The sequence below is a fragment of the Corythoichthys intestinalis genome, chromosome 20 (assembly GCF_030265065.1).
Source record: "Corythoichthys intestinalis isolate RoL2023-P3 chromosome 20, ASM3026506v1, whole genome shotgun sequence".
Taxonomy (NCBI): Eukaryota; Metazoa; Chordata; class Actinopteri; order Syngnathiformes; family Syngnathidae; genus Corythoichthys; species Corythoichthys intestinalis.
The window spans coordinates 34,753,534-34,780,300 of record NC_080414.1 but is presented as its reverse complement, the minus strand read 5'-3'; the positions used below and the strand labels follow the sequence as shown (position 1 = coordinate 34,780,300).

The window sequence follows — 26,767 nt, the reverse complement described above, 5'->3', positions numbered from 1 at the left end:
CAAGTCTGCGTGTACACAGCGACGGCACAGGTAGTAAATGATAAGATCTGGTGCATTTACTTTTGATGAGGGACAATATTTGGAGAGGGGGCTGATGAAGTAGGCGTGTCTGCCAGGAACTAAAATGTGTTTGGTGAGAGATTTCTGATTTAATTGCATTCCTCTGTCTGCATACAAATGGAGACTTGACCATGCACGCAATTTCTTTGGAAGCTGAGGATATAATGGAAGGTCAAAACGAAAAACTTTTTCAAAGTAGTACCAAGTGGTAGATTGACTGGCATAAATACAACCCCTGGCAAAAAGTATGGAATCACCAGTCTCGGACGAGCACTCACTCAGACATTTTGTCAGGTAGAATAAACTCAGATAAAAAGCTTGAAAAAAATAATGATTAGTTCAAAAGTGCAACTCTTTAGCATTCAGAAACAAGAAACTACAAGAAATTAATAAAAAAAAAACATTGTGGTGGTCAGCAAATGTTACTTTTATAGCGCAAGTGCAGGGAAATATATACATTGGAATCACTCCATTCTGAGGAAAAAAATATGGAATCATGAGAAACAAAGAAATAACAATCAAAACACATCTATAGTATTTAGTAGCACCACCTCTGGCTTTTATGACAGCTTGCAGTCTCTGAGGCATAGACTTGTTGAGTATTCTTCATCAATTTGGTGCCAACTATCTTTGATTGCAGTTGCCAGATCATCCTTGCAGGCTGGAACCTTGCTGTGGACCTTTTTTTTTTTCTATTTCCACCACAGGTTTTCAATAGGGTTGTATGCTGGAACTTTTGTTTGGTGCTGTTCCAGTGAGATTTACGAAGATGATTCCCTGAAGAAAACATCCAAATTCCCTCAGTTCTTGATGATATGGGGCTGCATGTCGTGTCAAATGGGAGGAAGCTGGAGTCAAGGTATGTGACAGAAATGTGCAAAATCGCCTAAAGAAAATCGGATTTTCATACAGGTAAGCTAAAAGGAAACCATCATTGACACTTAAACAGAAAAGAACAAGAATGCAATGGGCTAAGGAGAGGCAATCATGGACTGTGAATGACTGGATGAAGGTTATTTTCAGTGATGAGTCAAGAATCTGCATTGGACAAGGTGATGATGCTGGAACTTTTGTTTGGTGCCGTTCCAGTGACATTTACAAAGACGACTGCCTGAAGAAAAAGTCAAAATTCCCTCAGTCCTTGATGATATGGGGCTGCATGTCAGGCAAAAGCACTGGGGAGATGGCTGTGGTTAAATCTTCATTAAATGCACAAGTTTACATTGAAATTTTAGACAGCTTTCTTATCCCGCCAACTGAATTATGTTTGTCATTTTCCAAGATGACAATACATCATGCCACAGAGCTAAAACTGTTAAAGCATTCCTTGGAGAAAGACTCGTCCAGTCAATGTCATGGCCTGCAAATAGGCCAGATCTCAACCCTATTGAAAACCTGTGGTGGAAATAGAAAAAAAATGGCCCACGGCAAGGCTCGGACCTGCAAGAATGATCTGGCAACTAAAATCAAAAAGAGTTGACACCAAATTGATGAAGAATACTCATCAAGTCCATACCTCAGAGACTGCAAGCTGTCATAAAAGCCAGAGGCGGTGCTACTAAATACTAGAGATGTGTTTTGATTGTTTTTTCTTTGTTTTTTCTAATGATTCCATATTTTTTTCCTTAGAATAGAGTGATTCCATATATATTTCCCTGCACTTGCTCTATAAAAGTCACATGTACTGACCACCACAATGTTTTTATTCATTTCTTTTTCGTGTTTCTTAATGCTAAAGAGTTGCACTTTTGAGCTAATTCATTATTTTTTCAAGCTTTTTATCTGAGTTTGTTTTACATGATAACATGTCTGAGTGAGAGCTCGTCCAAGACTGGTGATTCCATACTTTTTGCTATGGGTTGTATATACTTCTGTGCTATGTGTAACTATTTGCTAGCATTGGAATGTTGTTTAAATTTTTAGTTTCACTGTATTAAACATAAATTCTGAATAACCTATATTCTCCTCTATTGTTTGATCTGGATGACATTGTACGGTGTTGGGGACTGACAAAAAGTGACGGATACTCAAACAGATTCCAGGCAGGCTGTCAAGCTGTCAATATTGACTCAGCTTTCATGTTGCTGATGTGTTGCACAGCTGAACAACCACGCTATTGAGCAGCAAGCAGGCTATTGCTTTCTCACAGATTTGAACAAAAACAATGTACCTGCTAACATTGCAAATGACCATGGTCAGTTTGATTTCAGTTGTCTTTATCAAAGGTGTCAAACTCATTTTGGTTCGCGGGTCACATTTATGGCAATTAGATCTCATGTGGGCCAAAGTAGTTTATTTCTGGCCTAATAAGTTAACTCAATGGCCGCCATTGAACGTCGCGTGTCGTCAATGGCACTGAAAGATGAGAATTCACAGTCAGACCTTCTAGTGTAAGTGAATTGGACATCGACCGTCGTCAACTGCGGGCAATGATTGAATTTTGCTTCACTTCCTTGCAGGGGTGGACTGGAACCAAAAAATGGCCTTGTGTTACTGATGGGACAATAAGAAGGAGCGTGATGATTTGTACCTTTTGTAAAAAATGTTTTTGTAACTGAAGCAACTCTAGCCTCGTGTATCACATACCAGTCAACCATGGACCAAGGGTAGCCGTTATAAAACATCGTTTTTTTTCTCGTTTACTTTAAAACACGAAGCGGAGGTGTTGCGAGCGTAACGTAGCTTCTTGAGTGTTTTGCCATATGATGATTACTGTACACCGCATCCGGTAAGCACATTGTGAAAAGACCGTATTTTGTACGGAAAAAAATTACGACTATGGTCATAGGCAAGGCAAGGCAAGGCAAATTTATTTATATAGCACAATTCAACACAAGGCAATTCAAAGTGCTTTACATCACATGAAGATCATAAAAATCACATTTAAATCAACACAACGTAGAAACTAAGACAAAAGATCGCATTTAATCACAGAATAAAAATAAATAAATAAAATAAAAATAAAACAAAAACTACTACTACTAATAATAATTGAAATCAGCAATGGAGATAAAAACAAGAGGAATAGAAAGCAGGTAGATTGAAATATATAGACAGTTATAGATATGCAGTGCTAAACAAAAGCGTTTTTAGCCCTGATTTAAAAAAGCTAACAGTTTGAGCATACTTCAGACGTTCGGGTAACTTGTTCCAGAGGTGAGGAGCATAATAACTAAATGCTGCCTCACCCTGCTTGGTTCTTGTTCTTGGAACATGCAGAAGACCGGTTCCAGACGACCTTAGGGGTCTAGATGTCTCATAGGACTCTAACAAGTCAAGCATGTATTTTGGTCCAAGGCCATTAAGTGTTTTGTAGACGAGCAGTAGTATTTTATAGTCTATCCTTTGACTTACTGGAAGCCAGTGTAGCGATTTCAAAACTGGTGTAATGTGGTCCAGCTTCCTTGTATTTGTAAGGACTCTGGCTGCAGCATTCTGTACCAGCTGCAACTTCCTGACTGATTTTTTATCAAGACCTGTAAATATACCGTTGCAATAGTCCAATCTGCTGAAAATGAATGCATGCATAAGTTTTTCCATGTCTTGTTGAGTCAGAAGCCCCTTAATTCTGGTTATATTTTTTAGGTGGTAATAAGCGGATTTAGTGACGGACTTTAAATGGCTATCAAATTTTAGGTCTGAGTCAATAATTACGCCAAGGTTTCTGACTTGATTTGTAGCTGTAAGTGACATTGTGCTAAGTTGGCTGCTTATCTTTGACCTTTCCTTTTTTGGCCCAAAAATGATCACCTCTGTCTTCTGCACATTGTGCAAAATAGAATTGGATTTCATTTTTTTTAAATTTATCTTTTTTATTTATTTATTTATTTATTTTTTAATAGAATTGGATTTAAAATCTTCTCCTCTTACTGTATGTAATTGATTAAGCATGCACTACATTTTTACACGTTTAATGTCCTAGAAGTCTTTACTAGCTTTACCGACTACCTTTAGTAGCTATGACATTAAAATGCAGTATAATAATAAAAAATCCGGTAATTAATTAAAAAAAAAAAAAAACCTAATAGCACTAATATATAACACAGACAAGGCTGAAAAAAGCAGTTTCTGCTCATGCACGCTTCTTTAAAATAATCTGCTGTATTTTAAGCTTAAAGAACTGTTGTGTTTGATAAAACAATATGTCTATTTGCTGCCATAGCAGTTTCATGGCGCATAAAGCACCCAAACTATATTTAATTTGTCCGTTTTACCCTGGAGACCCCCGTTTACAGACACCGTACAAACACTTTTGTTTCAACCCAGCCATAAAAAGAAGGTAAACAATAATATTTATTATTCAAAATGTCTATCATTTTTAGCTTAGAATTATTAATTGTTGTCTAATATTTAGCTTAAAAAAGAAAAAAAAAAACTTTATGAAATAAATCACGCGCATATTTTAAACTTTAAAGAGATTACGTCACAATGAAAAAAATAGGGTTTGTAAATAGGTCACGGATATCTACCTCGTATTTATCGCTTAATTGTATTTTTTTGTTACTGTCGTATTTACCCTGATATTTTGGATGACAAATAATCGATCCAAACAAAAAAAAAAAAAAAATGTTTAAAAGAGTAAATATTTGAAAAAGAAAATCTCGACCACTCCTTGATGTGTACGATTTCTGCATTGTGACCCTTGTTATATTACCGTGTTTCACCCATAAAATCCCCCAAAAGTCTGGCTGTGGCCATTCAAAGCTGCTTCATGACACTAGGTGAGATATGCAACACAGAGTCCTTGGATCAAAACAAGGTAAGTACGCGATACTATCTCCTTAAAATCATGGTCTCTTTAATAATGCTCTCTCATGCTCTCACCTCCAGTTAGGGTTTAGAGGTTTTCAAAAAAAAACATGCCCTCCTGTTCAATAAAATTCTTCCCCCAGAAAATTGAGATTTTAAGCTTTCCAATGATGTATCACACATGCATATAGGACAATAGGAATAATAATAAAATAAAATAATAGTAATAATAATAACAATAATATCTGTAATAACGTAACGAATCAGGTTCTAATGTGACAAATGTGTTTTGCGTGGTGTACCGGAATGCACTGCATGGCTGACATGAGAGTGAGAGGACTTTTTACTTTCACCTTTCATATTCAGGTGCGGCGGACAGTAGGCATGTGTTGTTGCAAAAGTTCTCAAATAAATGATTAAAAACCTGACAAAGCTGGCTAATTTTTGGCGATTTTACCACAATAATTATTGTCACCTTAACTTATAAGACTGGCGAGTGGAGGATGGAGGAGGACCATCAAGGTCGTAGGCATTCTACGGCTGTATTGTCGAGCCAGTTCACGGACACGCCGCCACGCTCATATTTTTCAATCATTTCCATCTTCATTTCAATGGTAACCCTCACATTCTTGAAACCCGTGTACATTACTCTCGCAAGAAAATCCGCCGTGCGTCCTTCTTACTGGAAAACAAAGAAACTGCAGCGCTGTTATGAATTGTCATATTTCGAGAATGTCGTCGGATATAGAAAAACGTCAAATTCTACGTCGGATTTTGAAAAAATAGTGTGTCGAAGCGATCGTATGTCTTGGTACCACTGTATATATAACTATAAATCATAAACTTCATAATGTATTGACGGGACACGGGGCCGATTCATAGGGGGCATATCTCAATCAAAGCCAAACGAGTGGAAACACAGACAAAGAGCTTTTTCCGTTGAAAATTATTGTGAATAATGCTTAAATCCCTGAAATTTTTATCGATATGGACGTAAAACAGTCTCAATTCTTGGTTAAAAGCAAAAACCGTGCAGGTTGCATTTACTATGCGTAACTATGACGCTAGTCAGTAAGGAAATTAGTGGCCGCCGTATGTAAACAAAGAGCAGTTATTTTACGTAAATATTGCGAAGTATAATGTCAATGCTGTAGCAGCTAATTTCTCCATTGTTTTTTTTTCCACGTTTCAAAATGCATGCATGGTACGAAAAATAATTGTTGGTGTTTGGTGTTAATTACCTTGAATCCTCGAACAAATCACTCCTGAAAAATCTTTCCTGTTTGTACGCGGTACAGCGTTCGTACTTTTTCAACCTAAATCCGGCGTTGGATCCCTGCATGGGTTGACTAGCTGCGATCAACTGCGAATATCTGAAGCGGACTATAGGACAGCCCCCTACTTGAAGGCGTTGCGCATTGGCTGATGGATGCGACCCTTCAATACGATTATGAAGTCTATGCTATTAATTTTAAACATTGTGGAAATAATAGGTACAGTATAAACTGTTGCACATGCAAGATGACTTTTTTCAAAAGAAAAACAACACAGTGTCTTAGTCTACTAGTCTACTCATTAATTTCTCTCTTTATGTTAATCACTCTCTTTACACACACATGTACACATGCACGCGTACGCACACAAAACATGGCGACAGCGCCTGTCAACGTACCCGCTTTACCATGTAGAGGGTTTTGTGTCAATAAACGTGTCAGTTACTCTTCCATATTTCGCCGCATCAACCGGGTTTTTAGCCGCATCTTGAAGGAAATAGTTACCTTTCTCGCACACACCATATAACTGTTTGCATTACTCTAACACACGTAATATAATCGATCAGGGAATAGTATCATTTCTCATATTTACTGTAGGACTGTTGTATTACTCTAACACACCTAATATAAAATAAATAGCAATTACACCATAGTTTAATGGAAAGAAGCAGAATAGAAGGCATAAAAAATACACAATGCCATCTTATCACAAGCGCCCAATGCGTCATGAGCAAGATTGACGCACCAACTCTTGCAATCAGTTCTCCCGGGCACTCCAGGACAAAGAGCAGGGCGCTCTGTCCTAAAACAAGTAGCATCGGAGAGCACCCTCGCCCAACCAAGATAACAAGTTGATAGCGCGGGCGCCTGGGACATCAAGACCTGCGTCGGTCGCCGCGACAACCACAAAGGGTGACGCATGAACCTAAGGGATGATTCCAAGACAACACCCAGCCACGCCTGCGGCCTGGCCCACTCCACCGCAGCCTTCAAAAAGAACTGAATATTTAGATAACACGGTCGCTGCTCGGGAACATTTCTATGTGGCCGTTGTTTTGCCGACCCTGGATCCAGCAGGGTCTCTCCGTCGTCTGTTTTTGCCATGTTGTTTGATCATTGTTGAAAAATAAATTGTCAACCTGTTTTTGGTGAGCCTTCTCCAAAACTTTTGGAACATGGAGTCAGTACATAGGGTTAACAGGGGAGTGAACGAGCGGAATCTCGGCCCTCTCCGGTTGGCTTGCGGGAGAGGTGCCAGTGGAGCAGCATTTCGTTCGGCTGGCGCTGTTTCCACGGCTTGGCGGGGGTGGAGGGGTCTGGGGATGGGGGGGTGAATTCCTTCAAACTCTACACTTCCCTCTTATTCATTTTTGTCTCATTTGTCTGTGAGCTGAGCACTGAGATATTTCATTGGGCTATCAAAAACTGGACCAACGAATGGGCCACGTGACATAGTCGATAAATTTGATTTTTCAGGCAATTCCTGGCTTCTTCCTGTTGATTTGGGGGCATTACTAGATTACTTCTTGTTGATTTCATGTCACTTCGTGTTGGTATGGGGCATTTTCGGGTCACTTCCTTGTTAACTCATTGGCTGCCATTGACGGTGCTGGATGTCCAATCCATTTTGACTGGGAGGTGGCGAATGAATGAATGTAACTGTGGACATGAAAGTCAGCCAAGTACAGTAGTGCATGCACTCGACCACACAAATGACAAATCCATCGTTTTACCATGCCAATGTGAAAATAAAAGCATGTGATTTTGTATGAACAGTATGAATGAGCTACAGCGTGCCAGTCAGGCTAAACATTTGACACCCCTGGTCTATGCACATTTTTCAGCAAAGTCAAAGACTTAGACAGAGGAGAAATACATGAAAAGAAAGAGAGTTGATTAGGGAATAGTGCGAGGAGTTGACGCTTTGTTGTGGTTCTACTTACATTTGCAGCCATCTTCCCAACTATATCCGGGCAGACACTTGCGACACTTAGGCCCCGTAGTGCCCTCCTTACATATACAATATCCTGTGCCATTACAGCGATCACTGACTGAGCCAAAGGGATTACAATTACACTCTGGAAAAACAAAAACACACACAAGCTGGAGACAAGATGCACGTGCTCTGACATCCCAGCACAGCACAAGTGAATCGAGTTGAGTCGTTGAACTCAATTACCGTTCAACAACATTCAGTTAATGAAAATTTGTAGTGATCTAGTCATCGGGAATAAAATGCTGCCATTTCAACAGCAACATAGAATGAAAACATTGTGAAGTAGATTTTGGGTGAGGGTGTGAGCAATTTAAATTTGTGAATACATTTTAATACAGTGGTACCTCTGCTTACAGAATTTTCAGGTTAAGACACGCCTCAACGGGGATATGTTGCCTCTTGTTACGAAAGAAATTTCACGATACGAAAGGCAAAAATACAGTATGCAGCTCCCAGAGTTTACTGAACGTAACATACTCCTAGCTGCTCTGCCATTGGCTATTGCCTAGCATTCCCAGCATCTAATTGGCTAAAAGGGACCTATACTGTACTGTATGTTTATGTGTGTTTCCCAGCATCCTGTCCACTTCATTTGCCCCTCGTGTTTCGACAGCTTTACATGAGTGTATTACATTTAATTCTTTACTCAATTCTTGTTTTTTTTTACACTATGCACAACTCTGATTTTGTGCTTATTGTGCAATAATCGTAATATGTATTTGATGTATTATAAAAGATTTATTCTGAAATTAGGGGGTCTTGGAACGGATTAGGTCGTTTACATGGAAAACGCGTCCCCCCCTTACAGCATTTTCAGGTTAATTTCGTAAGTGCAGATACCACTGTATGAATAAAATAATTTTTTTTGAAGGGCCACACTTTAGGTAATAATCATTTTAATGGGACATGAATGCAGTGTGATTATATATGAAAGTATAAGAGGTGTTATATACTTGATTAAGGTCACGTAATCAAATATAGACATTTATAGAGTGATGCTAAAATCTCTATAAATTCATGTTTATACAACCCCTAGCAAAAAGTATGGAATCACCAGTCTTGAACGAGCATTTACTTAGACATTTTATCATGTAGAACCAACTCAGATACAAAGCTTGAAAAAAATAATGAATTAGTTCAAAAGAGCAACTCTTTAACATTCAGAAACACTAATAGAAATGAATAGAACACATTGTTGTGGTCAGTAAATATTATAGAGCAAGTGCAGGGAAATATATATGGAATCACGCCATTCTGAGGAAAAAAATATGGAATCAATGGGAAACAAACAAAGGAAAAACAAAACACATCTCTAGTATTCAGTAGCACCACCTCTGGCTTTTATTACAGCTTGCAGTCTCTGAGGCATGGACTTGATGAGTATTCATCATTTGGTGCCAACTCTCTTTGATTGCATTTGCCAGATCATCCTTGCTGTGGACCATTTTTTGTTTTCAATTTCCATCACAGGTGTTCAATAGGGTTGAGATCAGGGCTATTTGCAGGCCATGACATTGACTGGATGAGTCTTTCTCCAAGGAATGCTTTAACAGTTTTAGCTCTGTGGCATGATGCATTGTCATCTTGGAAAATGGCAAACATATTTCCAATTGAAGGGATGAGAAAGCTGTCTAAATTTTCAATGTAAAATTGCATTTAATGAAGTTTTAACCACAGCAACCATAACACAACCATCATCACCTTGTTAAGAGTCAAGAATCTGCATTGGACAAGGTGTCAAGGGTCAATAATATGCTTTGGACAAGGTGATGATGCTGGAACATTTTTTTGGTGCTGTTCCAGTGAGATTTACAAAGATGACTGCCTGAAGAAAACATCAAATTTCCCTCAGTGCTTCATGATATGGGGCTGCATTGTCAGGCAAAAGCACTGGGCAGATGGCTGTGGTTAAATCTTCAATAAATGCACAAGTTTACATTGAAATTTTAGACAGCTTTCTTGTCCCTTCAATTGAAAATATGTTTGTCATTTTCCAAGATGGCAATGCATCATGCCACAGAGCTAAATATGTTAAAGCATTCCTTGGAGAAAGACTCATCCAGTCAATGTCATAGCCTGCAACTAGCCAAGATCTCAACCCTATTGAAAACCTGTGGTGGAAATTGAAAAAAAAAAAAGGTCCACAGCAAGGCTCCGAACTGCAAGAATGATCTGGCAACTGCAATCAAAGAGAGTTGGCACCAAATTGATGAAGAATATTCATCAAGTCCATGCCTAGGAGACTGCAATATGTCATTAAAGCCAGAGGTGGTGCTACTAAATACTAGAGATGTGTTTTGATTGTTATTTCTTTGTTTGTTTCTCATGAATCCATGTTTTTCCTCAGAATGGAGTGATTCCATATATATTTCCCTGCACTTGCTCTATAAAAGTAAAATTTCCTGACCACCACAATGTTTTTTATTCATTTCTTTCAGTGTTTCTGAATGCTAAAGAGTTGCTAATTCATTATTTTTTCAAGTTTTTTATCTGAGTTTGTTCTACATGATAAAATGTCTGAATGAGTGCTCGTTCTAAACTGGTGATTCCAGTTTTTGCTAGGGGTTGTACATATACAGTGCCTTGCAAAAGTATCCGGCCCCCTTGAATCTTGCAACCTTTCGCCACATTTCAGGCTTCAAACATAAAGATATGAAATTTAATTTTTTTGTCAAGAATCAACAACAAGTGGGACACAATCGTGAAGTGGAACAACATTTATTGGATAATTTAAACTTTTTTAACAAATAAAAAACTGAAAAGTGGGACGTGCAATATTATTCGGCCCCTTTACTTTCAGTGCAGCAAACTCACTCCAGAAGTTCAGTGAGGATCTCTGAATGATCCAATGTTGTCCTAAATGACCGATGATGATAAATAGAATCCACCTGTGTGTAATCAAGTCTCCGTATAAATGCACCTGCTCTATGATAGTCTCAGGGTTCTGTTTAAAGTGCAGAGAGCATTATGAAAACCAAGGAACACACCAGGCAGGTCCGAGATACTGTTGTGGAGAAGTTTAAAGCCGGATTTGGATACAAACAGATTTCCCAAGCTTTAAACATCTCAAGGAGCACTGTGCAAGCCATCATATTGAAATGAAAGGAGCATCAGACCACTGCAAATCTACCAAGACCCGGCTGTCCTTCCAAACTTTCTTCTCAAACAAGGAGAAAACTGATCAGAGATGCAGCCAAGAGGCCCATGATCACTCTGGATGAACTGCAGAGATCTACATCTGAGGTGGGAGAGTCTGTCCATAGGACAACAATCAGTCGTACACTGCACAAATCTGGCCTTTATGGAAGAGTGGCAAGAAGAAAGCCATTTCTCAAAGATATCCATAAAAAGTCTCGTTTAAAGTTTGCCACAAGCCACCTGGGAGACACACCAAACATTTGGAAGAAGGTGTTCTGGTCAGATGAAACCAAAATGTAACTTTTTGGTCACAATGCAAAACGATTTGTTTGGCGTAAAAGCAACACAGCTCATCACTCTGAACACACCATCCCCACTGTCAAACATGGTGGTGGCAGCATCATGGTTTGGGCCTGCTTTTCTTCAGCAGGGACAGGGAAGATGGTTAAAATTGACGGGAAGATGGATGCAGCCAAATACAGGAACATTCTGGAAGAAAACCTGTTGGTATCTGCACAAGACCTGAGACTGGGACGGAGATTTATCTTCCAACAGGACAATGAGCCAAAACATAAAGCCCAATCTACAATGGAATGGTTCAAAAATAAACGTATCCAGGTGTTAGAATGGCCAAGTCAAAGTCCAGACCTGAATCCAATCGAGAATCTGTGGAAAGAGCTGAAGACTGCTGTTCACAAACACCCTCCATCCCACCTCACTGAGCTCGAGCTGTTTTGCAAGGAAGAATGGGCAAGAATGTCAGTCTCTCGATGTGCAAAACTGATAGAAACATACCCCAAGCGACTTGCAGCTGTAATTGGAGCAAAAGGTGGCACTACAAAGTATTAACGCAAGGGGGCCGAATAATATTGCACGCCCCACTTTTCAGTTTTTTATTTGTTAAAAAAGTTTAAATTATCCAATAAATTTTGTTCCACTTCACGATTGTGTCCCACTTGTTGTTGATTCTTGACAAAAAATTAAAATTTTATATCTTTATGTTTGAAGCCTGAAATGTGGCGAAAGGTTGCAAGGTTCAAGGGGGCCGAATACTTTTGCAAGGCACTGTATATATATGGATATATACTAGTTGTATGTAACTATTAGAATGAACTAAAATAGCAGTCATTATTAAACTAAAATTCAAACATTCAAATATTAGCAAATAAAATTATGTTCAAAATAAAGGGAAACTTTATAATAACTATTGTAACTAGACAATACATCATTACTACATTGTTAATAAATGATATATTGTTGACTTGTTAAGTGTTTGTTAACAGATTGTTGTGATCTAGTATGTATGTTAAATGCCCCTCATAAATTCAGTTTATCCTATGTTGAGAGAAAAAAACTTTCCCAAAATCATGGGTTTGTACGATACTGTTGTGTTTTGTTGTTCTGCCATGGGATGGCTCAGAATGTGTGTTTCTATGCATTAAAGGGATCAACGGATAGAAAGACATGTAGTTCTTAAAAGATAAATGTTAGTACCAGTTATTAGAATTTAATATTAAAACCTCTATTAATGTTTTCGTTTTAATAAAATTTGTAAAATGACTCCCAGCATCATAGTTTGTATATTGTGACAAAATATTGCCATCCAGTGTATTTGTTGAGCTAAACGAGTTGCTAAAATGTTTTGAGTTTGACCAAAGTCTGAGTAAGTTTTATGTGTATTTTGCATATCTATTTTGATTGTGAATTTGTGAATGCCAGTTCTCTTTGCATTGTTGTTTAACTGCGTGAGAATAGGGCCTCATTAAAACAGATTGAAGCACTTTTCTTTTTGTGAACATTATTTTTTGAGAGATATGAATATTATTTCTGTTGGATTTTCACTATATGATACTTATGTTTGTTGTGAAGGAGTTGCCGAAGCTTATGCCAATAAACTCCTGTGTCCACTCTCCTTTCTCTCTGCCTTACACCCCACTGTGGAATAAAGGAAAACTACGGCATCAGTCAAGGGACAAAACAAACTCATTGGCTTGATCCCTAATTAATTTAAAATTCACAATTGACTCCGTGTGGCGTCTTTAAATTACTACCTTACATAATCAAAGAGTCATAGTTTTTTGTTTTTGTTTTTTGTTTTTATTCTGGCAGCGTAGCCATGTGACGTCACCGCCCTGCGACATCAACAACAATAGCGACCTACTAGTTAAAATAATTTTTCAAATTTTATTGAAACGAAAACATTAAGAGGGGTTTTAATATCAAATTATTATAAGTCATACTATAATTTATCTTTTAAGAACTACATGTCCTTCTATCTGTGGTTCCCTTTAAACAAAATGTTCAACATTTCATCTGTGGTGTTTTATTTGGTAAAGTACAGCATACAAAAAGGCCTAACTGGTGAAACAATCTTTAGGTACAAAAATTTGATATTTTAAATATCACATCAAATTTCAGTACCTTGAATTTGTTCATCCTATTTGCTCTTCTTCAAAGTTTAGTAGATGGTTAGCACACTATTAACAACTGATCTGTAAAGTGTGAGTTACAGTAATCAAATATTAGTTATCAGCTTATGTATGTTATTGGGACGTTTGTCTAAAATATTCCTCATTTACAAACAACTGAGAAATGAGGGGTTGTTGCAACTTTAAAATAACGTCTATTTAACAAATAAACTATCAACTGATACTTAATAACTCATTAGTTAGTAAGTTATAATGCGTAGGTATAAATCATTGATATACAGCTTATAAGTCATTTATTACTAATCAACCATCACTTTATTTATGCTATATTAAGTATATATATATATATATATATATATATATATATATATATATATATATATATATATATATATATATATATATATAAGGCATCATTTTAACTTATTAACAAAATGTTAACAAACACTTAACAAATCAATCGTTTATTAACAGTTTACTAATTATCTATTAACTACAGTAGTTAGAACGGATAGTTATTATAAAATGTGGCCAAAAAATGTACATGTTACAAGTATATATATATATATGGACAAAGCTGAAGTCATCAATGATCATATCATGTATGGTAGATAAATAATATGTATATATTATGATGAAATTCCTCCTAAAATTAGCACTTTTCATGTTCATAAAGTGTTCTGTTGACATTGCTCATTTTTCTCTTTTTCACTACCTCCCTATATCTTTTTTTAATGTGCATCATGCAGTGAACAAGTGTAAAACACTTAATCAGTAGCTCCAATTTCCAATGAACAAATTGGGCTTGTATTGCACATGCATTTTTAAAATTACTTTTTTTAAAACAGACAGAGGTATGGAGAAATGGAAAAAGGAGAGCGGATATTACAATTATAGGAATAAATTGGAATGAAACAAAGACAAGTGAGTGGAATGAGTGGAAGAACATCACATTGAAATGGGCCTTCTTAGAAAATATTTATTTTATTCCCCAAATTTTAAATCAATACGAGCCCTCACTCTGTGTTTTGTTGGACAGTGGACAATAGATTAACATTCGTTTATCATCAAAAAAAAAAAAAAAAAAAAAAAAAAAAAAAGAAAAACACGTTTATAAAGTGTTAGCAGAGTCAGTGGGCACATGGATTTTCATTTGGACATGTTTCAATATGGAATACATAAATCACTGCATCTTGTATTTTATATAGAAACGTGTATTTAATTGCACAGAATCTTTGGCCCTGACTGCGTTGACCTTCCCTCTGTGCGGTACGGTTGCAAGCTTCTGCTGTCAAAGTGACACCTACTGAATATTTGACCACCCATCAACTTTAACATACACGCCAGACAACAGGAAACTGGTGACTTTAAGTGACAAATCAAGGGCTGGGGCTCAGCATACAGAGCTAGGTTATCTGCCAGTTTGGCACAAGGTAAAATGTCACTGGCTCTTAATGCCTTGTGATGGGTTTCAGCTGCTCTTCCTGAGGCCTTTTCATAAATTTGACATAAAGTCATACAGCACGTCTGACTGGCGATGTGACTTCTTTGTTTCCTCCTAACTGTTGTAAGCCTGTCACCCCCCATCTTCCTTTCACTCCCCACCTGGCACTGTGGACGTTGAAACACATTGCAATATTTTTCCCCCACGGGGGACTATGTGTGTTCACACATTTTATACAAAGAAATACACCTGGGCTTAAAGGGCAGATGAATAGTTCCAATTCTAGAGCGTTTTACCCAATTAAATTGTATTGAAAGCATCATTCGCTGTATTATAACTCATATTACAAAAAATAAAAAGTTGAATTGACCTCATAGTTTTTGAGTTAAGGCCTTTTCACACTAGCATCAGCCCAGTGTGAAGAGCCACGTCGCCTGATGTAGACGGTGTCCGGAAGTAAAAAGTCCCAAGTCCCAATAGTCCCAAACACCAATGAGTTTATTTTCCATTGTTGCACAAGAAAACAGTGACTTTACCTATTTCTAGGAGTAGCGGAAATTATAATAGCCGTGTAAATAGTTTTACTAGTTTTGAAATAGGACCAATTTATTACTGCATACAAGCAGCTAGGCGTGTCTCAAGGGTGATTTGGTCTAGGATTCAAGATAATTAATATATTTTTCGCACCATGCATGCACTTTGAAACATTGTGACAAAAATCCATGGATAAAATTTGTGTAAATTTGGCTTGAAATAGTTACATAAAATAAAAGATAACTGACGTTTTTTTGCTTTTAATCAAGAATCTGGACTGTTTTACGTTCATATCTATAGAAATTTCGCGATTTAAGAATTTTCTATTTAAAAAGCTCTTTGTTCCGTGACGGCCTCCATGTTGGATTAAACAATACCGTACCTTTGGCTTGAAATATTTGCAAAAAATGAACGATAACTGCCTGTTTTTTGCTTTTAACCAAGATTTTAGACTGTTTTAGGTCCATATCTATAGAAATTCCGCGATTTAAGCATTTATTTGCAAGAATTTTCTACTTAAAAATATTTTTGTTTTGTGACGGCTGCCATGTTGGATTAAACAATACCGTAATTTTGGCTTGAAATATTTACGTAAAATAAAAGATAACTGACGTTTTTTTTTATTTCAACCAAGAATATAGACTGTTTTATGTTCATATCTATAGAAATTTCACGATTTAAGCATTTATTTGCAAGAATTTCCTACTTAAAAAGCTTTTTGTTCCGTGACGGCCTCCATAATGGATTAAACAGTACAGTACCTTTGGCTTGAAATATTTGCATAAAAATGAATGATAAGTGCCTGTTTTTGCTTTTAACCAATATTCTAGACTGTTTTAGGTCCATATCTAAAGACATTCTGTGATTTAAGCATTTATTTGCAAGAATTTTCTACTTAAAAACCTCTTTGTTTTGTGACGGCCGACATGTTGGATTAAACAATACCGTAACTTTGGCTTGAAATAATTACTTAAAATGAATGATAACTGCCCGTTTTTTGCTTTTAACCAAGAATCTAGACTGTTTTACGTTCATATCTGTAGAAATTCCACGATTTAAGCATTTATTTGCAAGAATTTTCAACTTTAAAAGCTCTTTGTTTAGAGACAGCTGCCATGTTGGATTAAACAATACCGTAACTTTGGCTTGAAATATTTATGTAAAATGACTGATAACTGCCCGTTTTTTGCTTTTAACCAAGAATCTAGACTGCTTTACGTTCATACATGGAAATTCCGCAATTTAAGCATTTATTTGCAAGAATATTCTACTCAAAAAGCTCTTTGTTTTGTGAAGGCCGCTATTTTGGATTTTGTATCTGTACACAATAGCGGAATTCAACCTGAATAAGTTGTGATTGTATATAGAAAAATGCTAATTCTGCTTTTGTTGAGTAAAATAAGATGATTCTGCATGCTGTCCTGAAGTATTAAGTTTCTAATGTGAAAAATGAGTGATATATTAGCTGTTGAAAACTAAATAAAAATAAAATAAGTTGCTATTTCGAACAAAAACTTCTATGATATGTTAAATATTGATATTGATCCTGAAAACATAGGTCATTATCTCAGCATATGGTGATTTTTGTGCATCTAGCATCAAATTTAACAATGTCATTGCAATTTAAAGTTGTGTTATATTTGCATTAAAATAATAATTAATTGGGATGATTGGGAACAACTTTTTTTTTTTTTTTTTTTTTTGATGTCGCTGCTTATGGAGACTCATACATGCCTAAGGGAGGTGTCTGTTTTGGGTGTAGGTTAGCTATGTTTAGCTTTGGTTTTGAACAAATTAGAATTTTCTTTTTGAAAATAGGCCCCCTAAGGATCGGCCCCGAGCCCTGTCAACTGATAGTGAAGTCTGTGGATTGAACTATAAAATAATTGTTAATATATTAAAGCGATTGCAGCACAAATGTAATTTTTTTCAGCACAAACGAGCACAAACCCAGCATAAACGAACGACATAATTTTTCTATAAATTTGCATCTGATGGGGGGCCAACTTCGGGCAGGTGTCAAATCACACCGAAATACAATAAACTCTTCATATGCCCATTAAAGGTCCTGGACTCGCTACAATAGTTTACCTGAATGAATGAGTAAATAATGTTAAGGGATGTGGAGTATTGGCAAAGGCAAAAGAGGAAGATGAGGAGAAGGATGAAGGTGGATAAGTTAGAAGTAGTGAGGACAGTTTGTAGAAGCGCATAGAGGCGGTGAAAGAAGCTGGGGACTAACCTATGCACACATTTTCATCATCCAGTTCTGCGGAAGCATTGCGATAGAAGCCCAGCTTGCATAGCTGGCAGTGCTGCCCCCTAGTGTTGTGCTTACAGCTCACGCAAATGACCGTGTTTAGCAGCTCGATGTAGCTGCAACGGTTGGAGTGGCCGAAGCATTCGCAGTCTTGCAAATAGGAAGAATATGTGCAGAGAGGGGAGACAGAAACGTGGTATAGAGGGTTGGAATTTGGCTTGCTATTTTAAATGCGACGGGTTAGCACAAATTTGGTGCCATGGCATGCCAGGTTAACAATGGAGACTGCAATTTGAGGGAGACGTTTTGGTAGTAAAGAGGAGGAGGCATGTGTGTTATGTTTAGTCTAGCATGAGCACAGCCACAGCTGAGAAACAACATTAGAAAAGCACAGCGTTAGTATAATCACAACACATCACAAGACTGGACGAAGCGAGGCGAGGGACGGTGATGAGAGCACAGAGATACGATCACATCAAGATCATCACAGAGCGGAGGGCGGGAAAAACCACGGCGGTATTTTATCCCTAGGAATGGAACCGTAGACTAAAGACAATGCTTGTTTAATTATGATTTCATTATTGTTCTGATTTTATGTGACAGGAAAGAGGATGAGATAAAACTGTTTTGATTTGTCATAGAAGCTTTTCTTCTAAATTGAATCTTATACAACATTAAAGTTGCAGAGTGTTACTTTACCGTATAAACACAGTTTAAACCAATGTACATGCAAAAAGTGTGTGGTGCTAATAGGGGTGCTTATTGAAGATCCATATCCACAATGCATGCCCTTCACTGTAATCTACAGATTTACCACTAGGTGATTCTCATGAGTCCGGTCCTCGAGAGCCCCTATCCAGCTTGTTTTCCATGTCTCCCTCCTTTAAAGTGCGTATGACACCAAAAAGCATATTTCATATTTCACGCGGTGTTTTATGCTCCTGAATTCAATGGACCGCTTGGATGTGTGTGGAAGCTATCGTTTTATATATTGAATTTTTGAATCCCGCGCAATGAAAGTGAGTGACTTCTGGCTTAAGTCTCGGGTTTAGGACGAATGCGAATCTGACGTCACCCGAGTCAGCATCTCACAATACAGCATTGCTTTATAGCATGCAGATGGACTGCGGATTCAGCTGATTTTGCGGATTAATTTGTTTATTTTTCGCATCATGCCAGCCAAACGGCTGCAGAAAATTGTTGCTGCACCAGGGAGAGGCGTGTGAGCCTTTTTGGGTTTCAAAAGGTTCCCGTTCACCGCGGGTACTGGCCAAAACAAGCCCTCTACTGTGGGACCAGGGAGTTACAAGGAAGTGATTAAACATCGTATTTTGTAATATGTCAAATACTGGGATCATGGCACACGTTTTAATATGGAGTTGGCTTGCATTTTGTGGCTGATTGTCCACTGAGAATATCACTCGACTGACGACCGGCGGCTTGTTAGTACATCCCCGTCTGTACTCGGCTTATTGCCCTCTTCGTATGCCGGTGCTCTGTCAAATTTTCAACCCAATCATAAATTGCAACTTTGGGTTAAAAATGGCTGCGAATACAGCAATTACAAAGTACACACTATAAACTTTCTTTAAATAAAGGACTATTTACTTACGTTTGATCATGGACAGACATGTAGAAATGTTCTCCTTAGACATATCCTGCCATATTTGTTGCACAACAACTGCACTCCGCTCTCTGTTTACGTCTTCGCCGTGCAGTAAAGCATTATTTTACGCCATCGTGTTGACCATGTGGCAGCTACGCGCTCCTCCGACGTTGGCTGGTTTGTACTCTCCAGCTGCTTCCCCAGCGAGCTCTCCTGTCCATAGCAGGGGAACGAGCTGTAACTTACTTGCTGCCGGATGGGATGCCGATAGGTGAAGACAATTAATAACCCCGCCGCTGTTTGATATGATCCAAGCTAGTTTTGTATGATTTTTCGCTTCGAAAAGCGAAAATAAGACTGATACGTCAATCTGTTTGGGTTAGCATGTCGGCTAGCTGGCACGCCTCTTGGTTTGTTTACATTCTCCGAAGCCGGGGGGCAGGGAAATGACAAAAGCTTGACTAACTACGGTGGCATAAAATATCGTTCAGGAGGTGCAACTGTGAAGGTGAAGTCGACAGTTTTGACCATTATGGAGTAATTTTGCCATGTCGTACTGAATAAATGCATTTTTTTCATATTCCATTTAGCACAAGACTGTTATTTGTCATGGCCATACCAATTATTTTGCAATTAGGGAAAAATACTTCGATGAAAAGAATATCCTGTAAATATATTGGAGTAGAGGGACTGAAACAATGACATTTGCAGCTCTCTTCGTCACATTTTCCTCGTTCGGAATATTTCCCCCTCAATGGGCTGAATTTTAAATCAGATGAAACCCTGACCCTGCCGACGTCATCCTCCTGTTGAGGGACGGTAGAGCTCTATAACGGTAGGCATGGCTAAATGGCAGATTAACTCATTTGCTCCCAAAAAATGTATATATACGTTCTATTTTTAATTGTTTCAGTGTCCCAAAGATGTATTTACGAGTCTGTTTCATTTTTTTTCAAAAAAGACATCTCTGGGTTGTGATTCAATTTAGCTCCAAAGCACCAAGTTGAAAATCCATTTTAAAGCAATAAAAAAGGCCACTGGAGGGCAGTAAACCTGAAACCAGCAACCCGATTCAACGGCAACGAACGGCCAAGCCGCACAGCCGGGCGCCGGTGGAAGATGACCGAATGGATGCCAGGCGGCAGACGACCGAGCAGAACAACCAGTAGGACGCCCGGGATGCCAGGCGCTGGACGACCGAGCAGAACGACCGCGACAGCTAGTGCAGCGGACGATGCCTTTTGAGTCCATGCTGCTCGCGAGCAGAGCCTGCAGAGGCTAAAAAAAAAATCATCTTTTTGAGACAGGCAACGATGAGGGAAAAGTTTAACGGGCTGTCGCAGCCACAATGGCGTCATCTTTCAGTTAGTTATGTGTAAATAAAATGTTACTTTGCTATCAAAAGCTCTATTTGTCTTGTTGTTTCTGTTATTTTGTAAAAGGAAAACTTTATTCAGATGTTTGGGATGTAACTAAAGCAAAAAATAGCTGTGTTAAAGTCAAAGTTATGTTTGAAATGTATGCTTTCACAGAAAGCTCAATTTCTCCGTTTTTTCATCAGAAATTGGAAAATTGCTCAAATTAAGCTATTTTCTAATGCTGATTTCTAAAGAATGGAAAAGATATGAACTTTTTTTTCTGCTGAAAGAAAATATTCTATTCTTTCTTTTGGTGGGTTCCATAGTTATATAGCAATAGAACAGAATTTTCTGTGGGCCTTGCAAAATCAGTCAAAATCCTGTAAAACGGCCGGGAGTGAAAGGCCTTGCTCCGGTGAAAATGGCTGGGATTGAATGAGTTAAAAGACTAATTTCTTGTCATCTGCGCTTTGCCAAATTGTTGTATATCGCCGAATCGTCTAAACATATGATTCTAATTCACATAATAATGCTATTTAAGACTTATTTTTTATCCTGTCGTATGTACTTTAACACACCTGAGTCAAATGATCAGCTCATCAACAAGCTATGCAAGAGCCGGATAACCAGTGTTGTTAATAATGGCTTTAGAGTATAGCGTCAGTTCTAAAGGCGTTATTTTTTCAGTAGTGAGTAAAGTATGTAATTACTTTCCCCATCTTTGTAACGTCTTTCTTTCCCGTAACTGAGGACATTACTACAATTTAGTTGAATGTAGCGCTAGTTGTCTGATTTTGTCATCGCTGCCTGGGAGGGGGGAGGAGGAAAGAAGGCGGTGACGCCGTTGCAAACGCAATGATGATTGGCTAGGTGGCTCGGAGCTTTAGCAATGCATTCGTGTTCTCGTTAGCATTTAGCGTGGCGAGCATTATCTTAAACGCTCAGGCAACTTTTTTTTTTTTTTTTTTTTTTTACATACAGTTCATAGCGTCCAGGTGGGTACAATTAATTGAAAATAATGTACTGTTTTCCTGCTAAGTGTGCATTACCATCACCAAGTTGGCATTGTCCTTGTAGACGTTACAGTACAAAAATATGTGTGGCGGAAAACACAGACAAGGCTGAAAAAGGACTTTCTGCTCTTGCAACCCTCTTTAAAATGAAATGCTGTATTTTATGCCAAAAGAACTGTTGTGTTTGATAGAACAACATGTCTATATGCTGCCATAGCAGATTCATGGCGCATTAAGCGCCCAAAATATTTCGAATTTGTCCGTTTTACCCTGAGGACCCCTGTTTACAGACACAGCACAACTGCTTTTGTTTGAAACCAGCCATAAAAACAAGCTAATTATATTTATTATTTGAAATGTATGTTATTTTTAGCTTAGATTCATCCATTTATGTGTAATATTTAGTTTAAATAAAAAAAACTTTAAAAAATATTCACTCGCATATTTAAACTTTTAAACAAATTACCTCACAAAGAAAAAAATAGTGTCTGTAAATTACTAACAGATGTCTACAACATAACTATCGCTTAATTGTGTTTCTTTTTTTTTTTTTTTTGTTACTGTTGCATTTTCCCCGGTATTTTAGATATGGATAGATAAATATTTGATCTAAACAAAAAAAAAAGAAAAAAAAAAAAAAAGTTTAAAAGGGTAAATATATGAAAAAGAAAATCTCAACCACTACTTTATGTCTGCGATTTCTGCATCGCGACCCTTGTTATATTACCATGTTTCACCCATAAAATCCCCCCAAAATCCAGCTGTGGCCATTGACAGCTGTGTCTGGACACTTGGTGATACACCCTACATGGAGTCTTTTGATCGAAACAAGGTAAATATGCAATAATATCTCGTTAAAATCATGGCGTCTTTAATAATGCTCTCTCATGCTCTCACCTCCAGTTAGGGTTTTGCTGTCTAATTTTTTTTTTTTTTTTTAAATGCCCTCCTGTTCAAAAATGTTCTTCCCCCAGAAAATTGAGATGTTAAGCTTTCCAATGTATCACACATGCATATAGGACAATTTTAAAATTTGGCCAAACTGGGGTCTCAGTCAGAGCGGAACTTCAAGTCACCTGACTGTTTTCTGCTTTATATTAGTGGTGTGACGATGCACACAAGTCACGGTTCAGTACGTCCGTCAGTACGGGGAGGTCATTGCCGGTTCAATACAAGAGGAAACACAAAAAGGATTTTTTTTTCTCACAGCATTTGAAAGCTAAAGTTTATATGCTATTCCACTCTTATATAGAGGACATTTTTAAAACATGTGAAAAGTGTGACCTATGTTTTTTTCATTAAAAAAAAAAAAAAAAAAAAAAAAAAAAAGAGTTCAATTTAATCAGTTAATGTAAATATCTTTTTTTGCGAAATATGTTATAGAATATATAATGTAATAGCGTGTACAACAGGGGTGCCCAAGTCTGGTCCTTGAGAGCCCCTCTCCAGCTTGTTTTCCATGTTTCCCTCCTCCAACACACCTGAATCAAATAATCAGGATCATTATTGGGCTCCTGTAGAGCATGCTGATGAGCTGATCATTTGATTCAGGTGTGTTAAAGGAGGGAGACATGGAAAACAACCTGGATAGGGTTTCTCGAGGACCGGACCTGGGCACCGCTGGTGTTGAACATGAAAAGTAATGTCAGTTACTATGCTGAGTAATTAATTACTCTTACAGTGAGGTAACTGAGTTACTAACTCAATTACTTTTTTGCGAGAAGTAAATTTTAACTGTAACAAATGACTTTTTTAAACTGAGATTAACAACACTGCTGGTAACGGTCAAGTTTATTTAATTCAGGTGTGACGGAGGAGGGAGACATGAAAAACAAGATGGATAGGGTCTCTCGAGGACCAGACGTTGGCACCCCTGCATTAAAGTAATGAAGGACATTTACCAAACTTCGAGGACCAGACGTTGGCACCCCTGCATTAAAGTAATGAAGGACATTTACCAAACTAGCTTAAAATACTAGAATGCTATGATGACTCAGTCATGTTTTTTCATCAACAGTTTGAGCTCCCTAATATTTACAGTAAAATATTTAATTGATTAATGTCTAAAAACATGTAATATTACCAAGGGCGTAGGTTTGGTCTCAACATTGGTAGGGACAATATACAGTGCTGGACAAAAGTATTGGCACCCCTGCAATTCTGTCAGATAGTGCTCAATTTCTCCCAGAAAATGATTGCAATTACAAATGCTTTGGTAGTAATATCTTCATTTATTTTGCTTGCAATGACCAAAGAGAACACAAAAGAGAATTAAAAAAAAAAAATTATCATTTTACACAAAACTCCAAAAATGGGCTGGACACCCTTTGAAATATCATGTGATGCTTCTCTAATTTGTATCATTAACAGCACCTGTTACTTACCTGTGGCACATAACAGGTGGTGGCAATAACTAAATCACACTTGCAGCCAGTTAAAATTGATTAAAGTTGACTCCTTGTCTGTACCACATTGAGCATGGAGAAAAGAAAGAAGACCAAAGAACTGTCTGAGGACTTGAGAAGCAAAATTGTGAGGAAGCATGGGCAATCTCAAGGCTACAAGTCCATCTCCAAAGATCTGAATGTTCCTGTGTCTACCGTGCGCAGTGTCATCAATAAGTTTAAAGTCCATGGCACGGTGGCTAACCTCCCTATATGTGGACGGAAAAGAAACATTGACGAGAGATTTCAATGAAAGATTGTGCGGATGGTGGATAAAGAACCTCAACTAACATCCAAACAAGTTCAAGTTGTCCTGCAGTCCGAGGGTACAACAGTGGCAACCTGTACTTTCCGTCGGCGTCTGAATGAAAAGGGACTCTATGGTAGGATACCCAGGAAGACCCCACTTCTGACACAGAGACATAAAAAAAGCCAGGCTGGAGTTTGCCAAAAGTCTTCCTTAGAAAGCCAAAAATGTTTTGGAAGAATGTTCTCTGGTCAGATGAGACAAAAAAAAAGAAAATTTTTAGGAAAAGGCATCAACATAGTTTACAAGAAAAGAATGAGGCCTTTAAAGAAAAGAACACAGTCCCCACGGTCAAACATGGTGGAGGTGCCCTGATGTTTTGGGGTTGCTTTGCTGCCTCTGGCACTGAACTGCTTGACTCTGTGCATGGCATTATGAAGTCTGAAGACTACCAACAAATTTTGCAGCATAATTCAGGGCTTAGTGTGAGAAAGCTGGTTCTCCCTCAGAGGTCATGGGTCTTTCAGCAGGACATTGACCCAAAACACACTTCAAAAAGCACTAGAAAATGGTTTGAGAGAAAGCACCGGAGACTTCTAAAGTGGCCAGCAATGAGTCCAGACCTGAATCCCATAGCACACCAGCGGAAAGATCTGAAAATGGCAGTTTGGAGAAGGCACCCTTCAAATCTCAGAGACCTGGAGCAGTTGGCCAAAGAAGAATGGTCTAAAATTCCAGCAGAGCATTGTAAGAAACCCTTTGATGGATACCGGAAGCAGTTGTTTGCTGTTATTTTGTCTAAAGGTTGGGCTACCAAGTATTAGGCTGAGGGTACCAAATACTTTTGTCTGGCCAATTTTTGGAGCTTTGTGTCAAATGATAATGATTCTTTTTTTTTTTCATTGCAAGCAAAATAAATGAAGATATTGCCACCAAAGCATTTGTAATTGCAATCATTTTCTAGGAGAAAGTGAGCATTATCTGACAGAATTGCAGGGGTGCCAATACTTTTGGCCAGCACTGTAACAGCATAACCAGCATATACACTTTTTGTTGGGGACGGGACATTTATAAGACCAAACAGACTGGGTGAAAGTAGGTCAGGGCTACATTTCTTACCAATATGAACCTAATTTATTTGATAGGCTAAATGATCAATGCAAAATAAATGTGTATTGACTTTTACTAACTTTCATGTGTATTGGTTCAGGTGATACACGGTTTGATTCAAACCTTTGTTTTCAACAACTACTTAAGAAATTATTTTTTTTTAAATTAAAATTAGTGGTGTTTTCCCTACCTCCAGAATATTGACGTCTTTTTACACAACTTGCTTTGGCCGCTGCTGGCAGGAAAAAAAATTCCAATATCCCTCGTCTTCGAAGGGGGCCGCATGTTGTATTTCTGTTGGGCTTTGAATTCGTACGTGTGTGTGTGTGTGTGTGGGGGGGGGGGGTAATCAGCCAATCAAACGTGTGTTTGAGGGAAAAAAATGGACTTCCACATTCAGCATGTGAAAAGTGGTCGATGTAAGTCTGAACATAATGAAAGTACTGTAATTCACTTAATAATGGTCGAGTCAATTTTATCCTTACAACATAGGGGAAGATAATATAAATGGCCTATATAACTGAAGCCATTATATAATGCAAATAAGGTTGCTTAAAAGTTGGTGGGGACAATTTCAGCATCCTGAAAAGTTGGTAGTGTTATGTCCCTACCGTCCATATGCAAACCAACGCCCTTGAATATTACCCTTAATGATCATGAGCACCTATGGTGAGGAAGTAGGCACATAAACTTAACTACTAATAATATGAAAAAAAAAAAAGTCCAAACAAGCTTAATTTGTAACCCTCTTTTTTCTTGATTTCTTTGTGGTGCACTATGGGTTAGAATAACTTTATTTAAAAAAAAACAAACAAACAAAAAAAACCTGTGATTATGACAGGACCATGAACACAGTGCAACAAGAATGAAAGCTGCACGCTTAGACACTAGATTTTTTTTTTTTTTTAAATACACAGTAAGAAACCACTATATCTTACCAAAATATGTTAAATGACATACTTTTAAACAATTTATGATGCTGTATTGAGGTGAAATCATCAAAGCTTTTCATTGACGCATGACAATAATGAATTTACGACTCAAAAATCTGTTTAAAAAGAAAACATACAAAATACTATTTTGCTAACAAACGGTAGACTGGGTC

General features: G+C 37.8%; 1 protein-coding gene across 6 annotated transcripts in view; it reads right to left on the bottom strand.

Moving 5' to 3' along the window:
• ntng1a (netrin g1a) overlaps nt 1-26,767 on the bottom strand; it is a 343,888-nt gene that overhangs the window by 19,317 nt on the left and 297,804 nt on the right. For 2 of the 6 annotated variants that reach the window (XM_057823739.1, XM_057823738.1), the window contains 2 exons: nt 17,867-18,034; nt 8,027-8,161 (listed from right to left, as the gene is read on the bottom strand). The exons of 3 other annotated variants lie outside the window; for them this stretch is intronic. In XM_057823739.1, the coding sequence (XP_057679722.1) occupies nt 8,027-8,161; nt 17,867-18,034 (303 nt within the window). The remainder of the gene's footprint in view (nt 1-8,026; nt 8,162-17,866; nt 18,035-26,767) is intronic. One more of the 6 variants, XM_057823740.1, reaches the window with a different exon arrangement.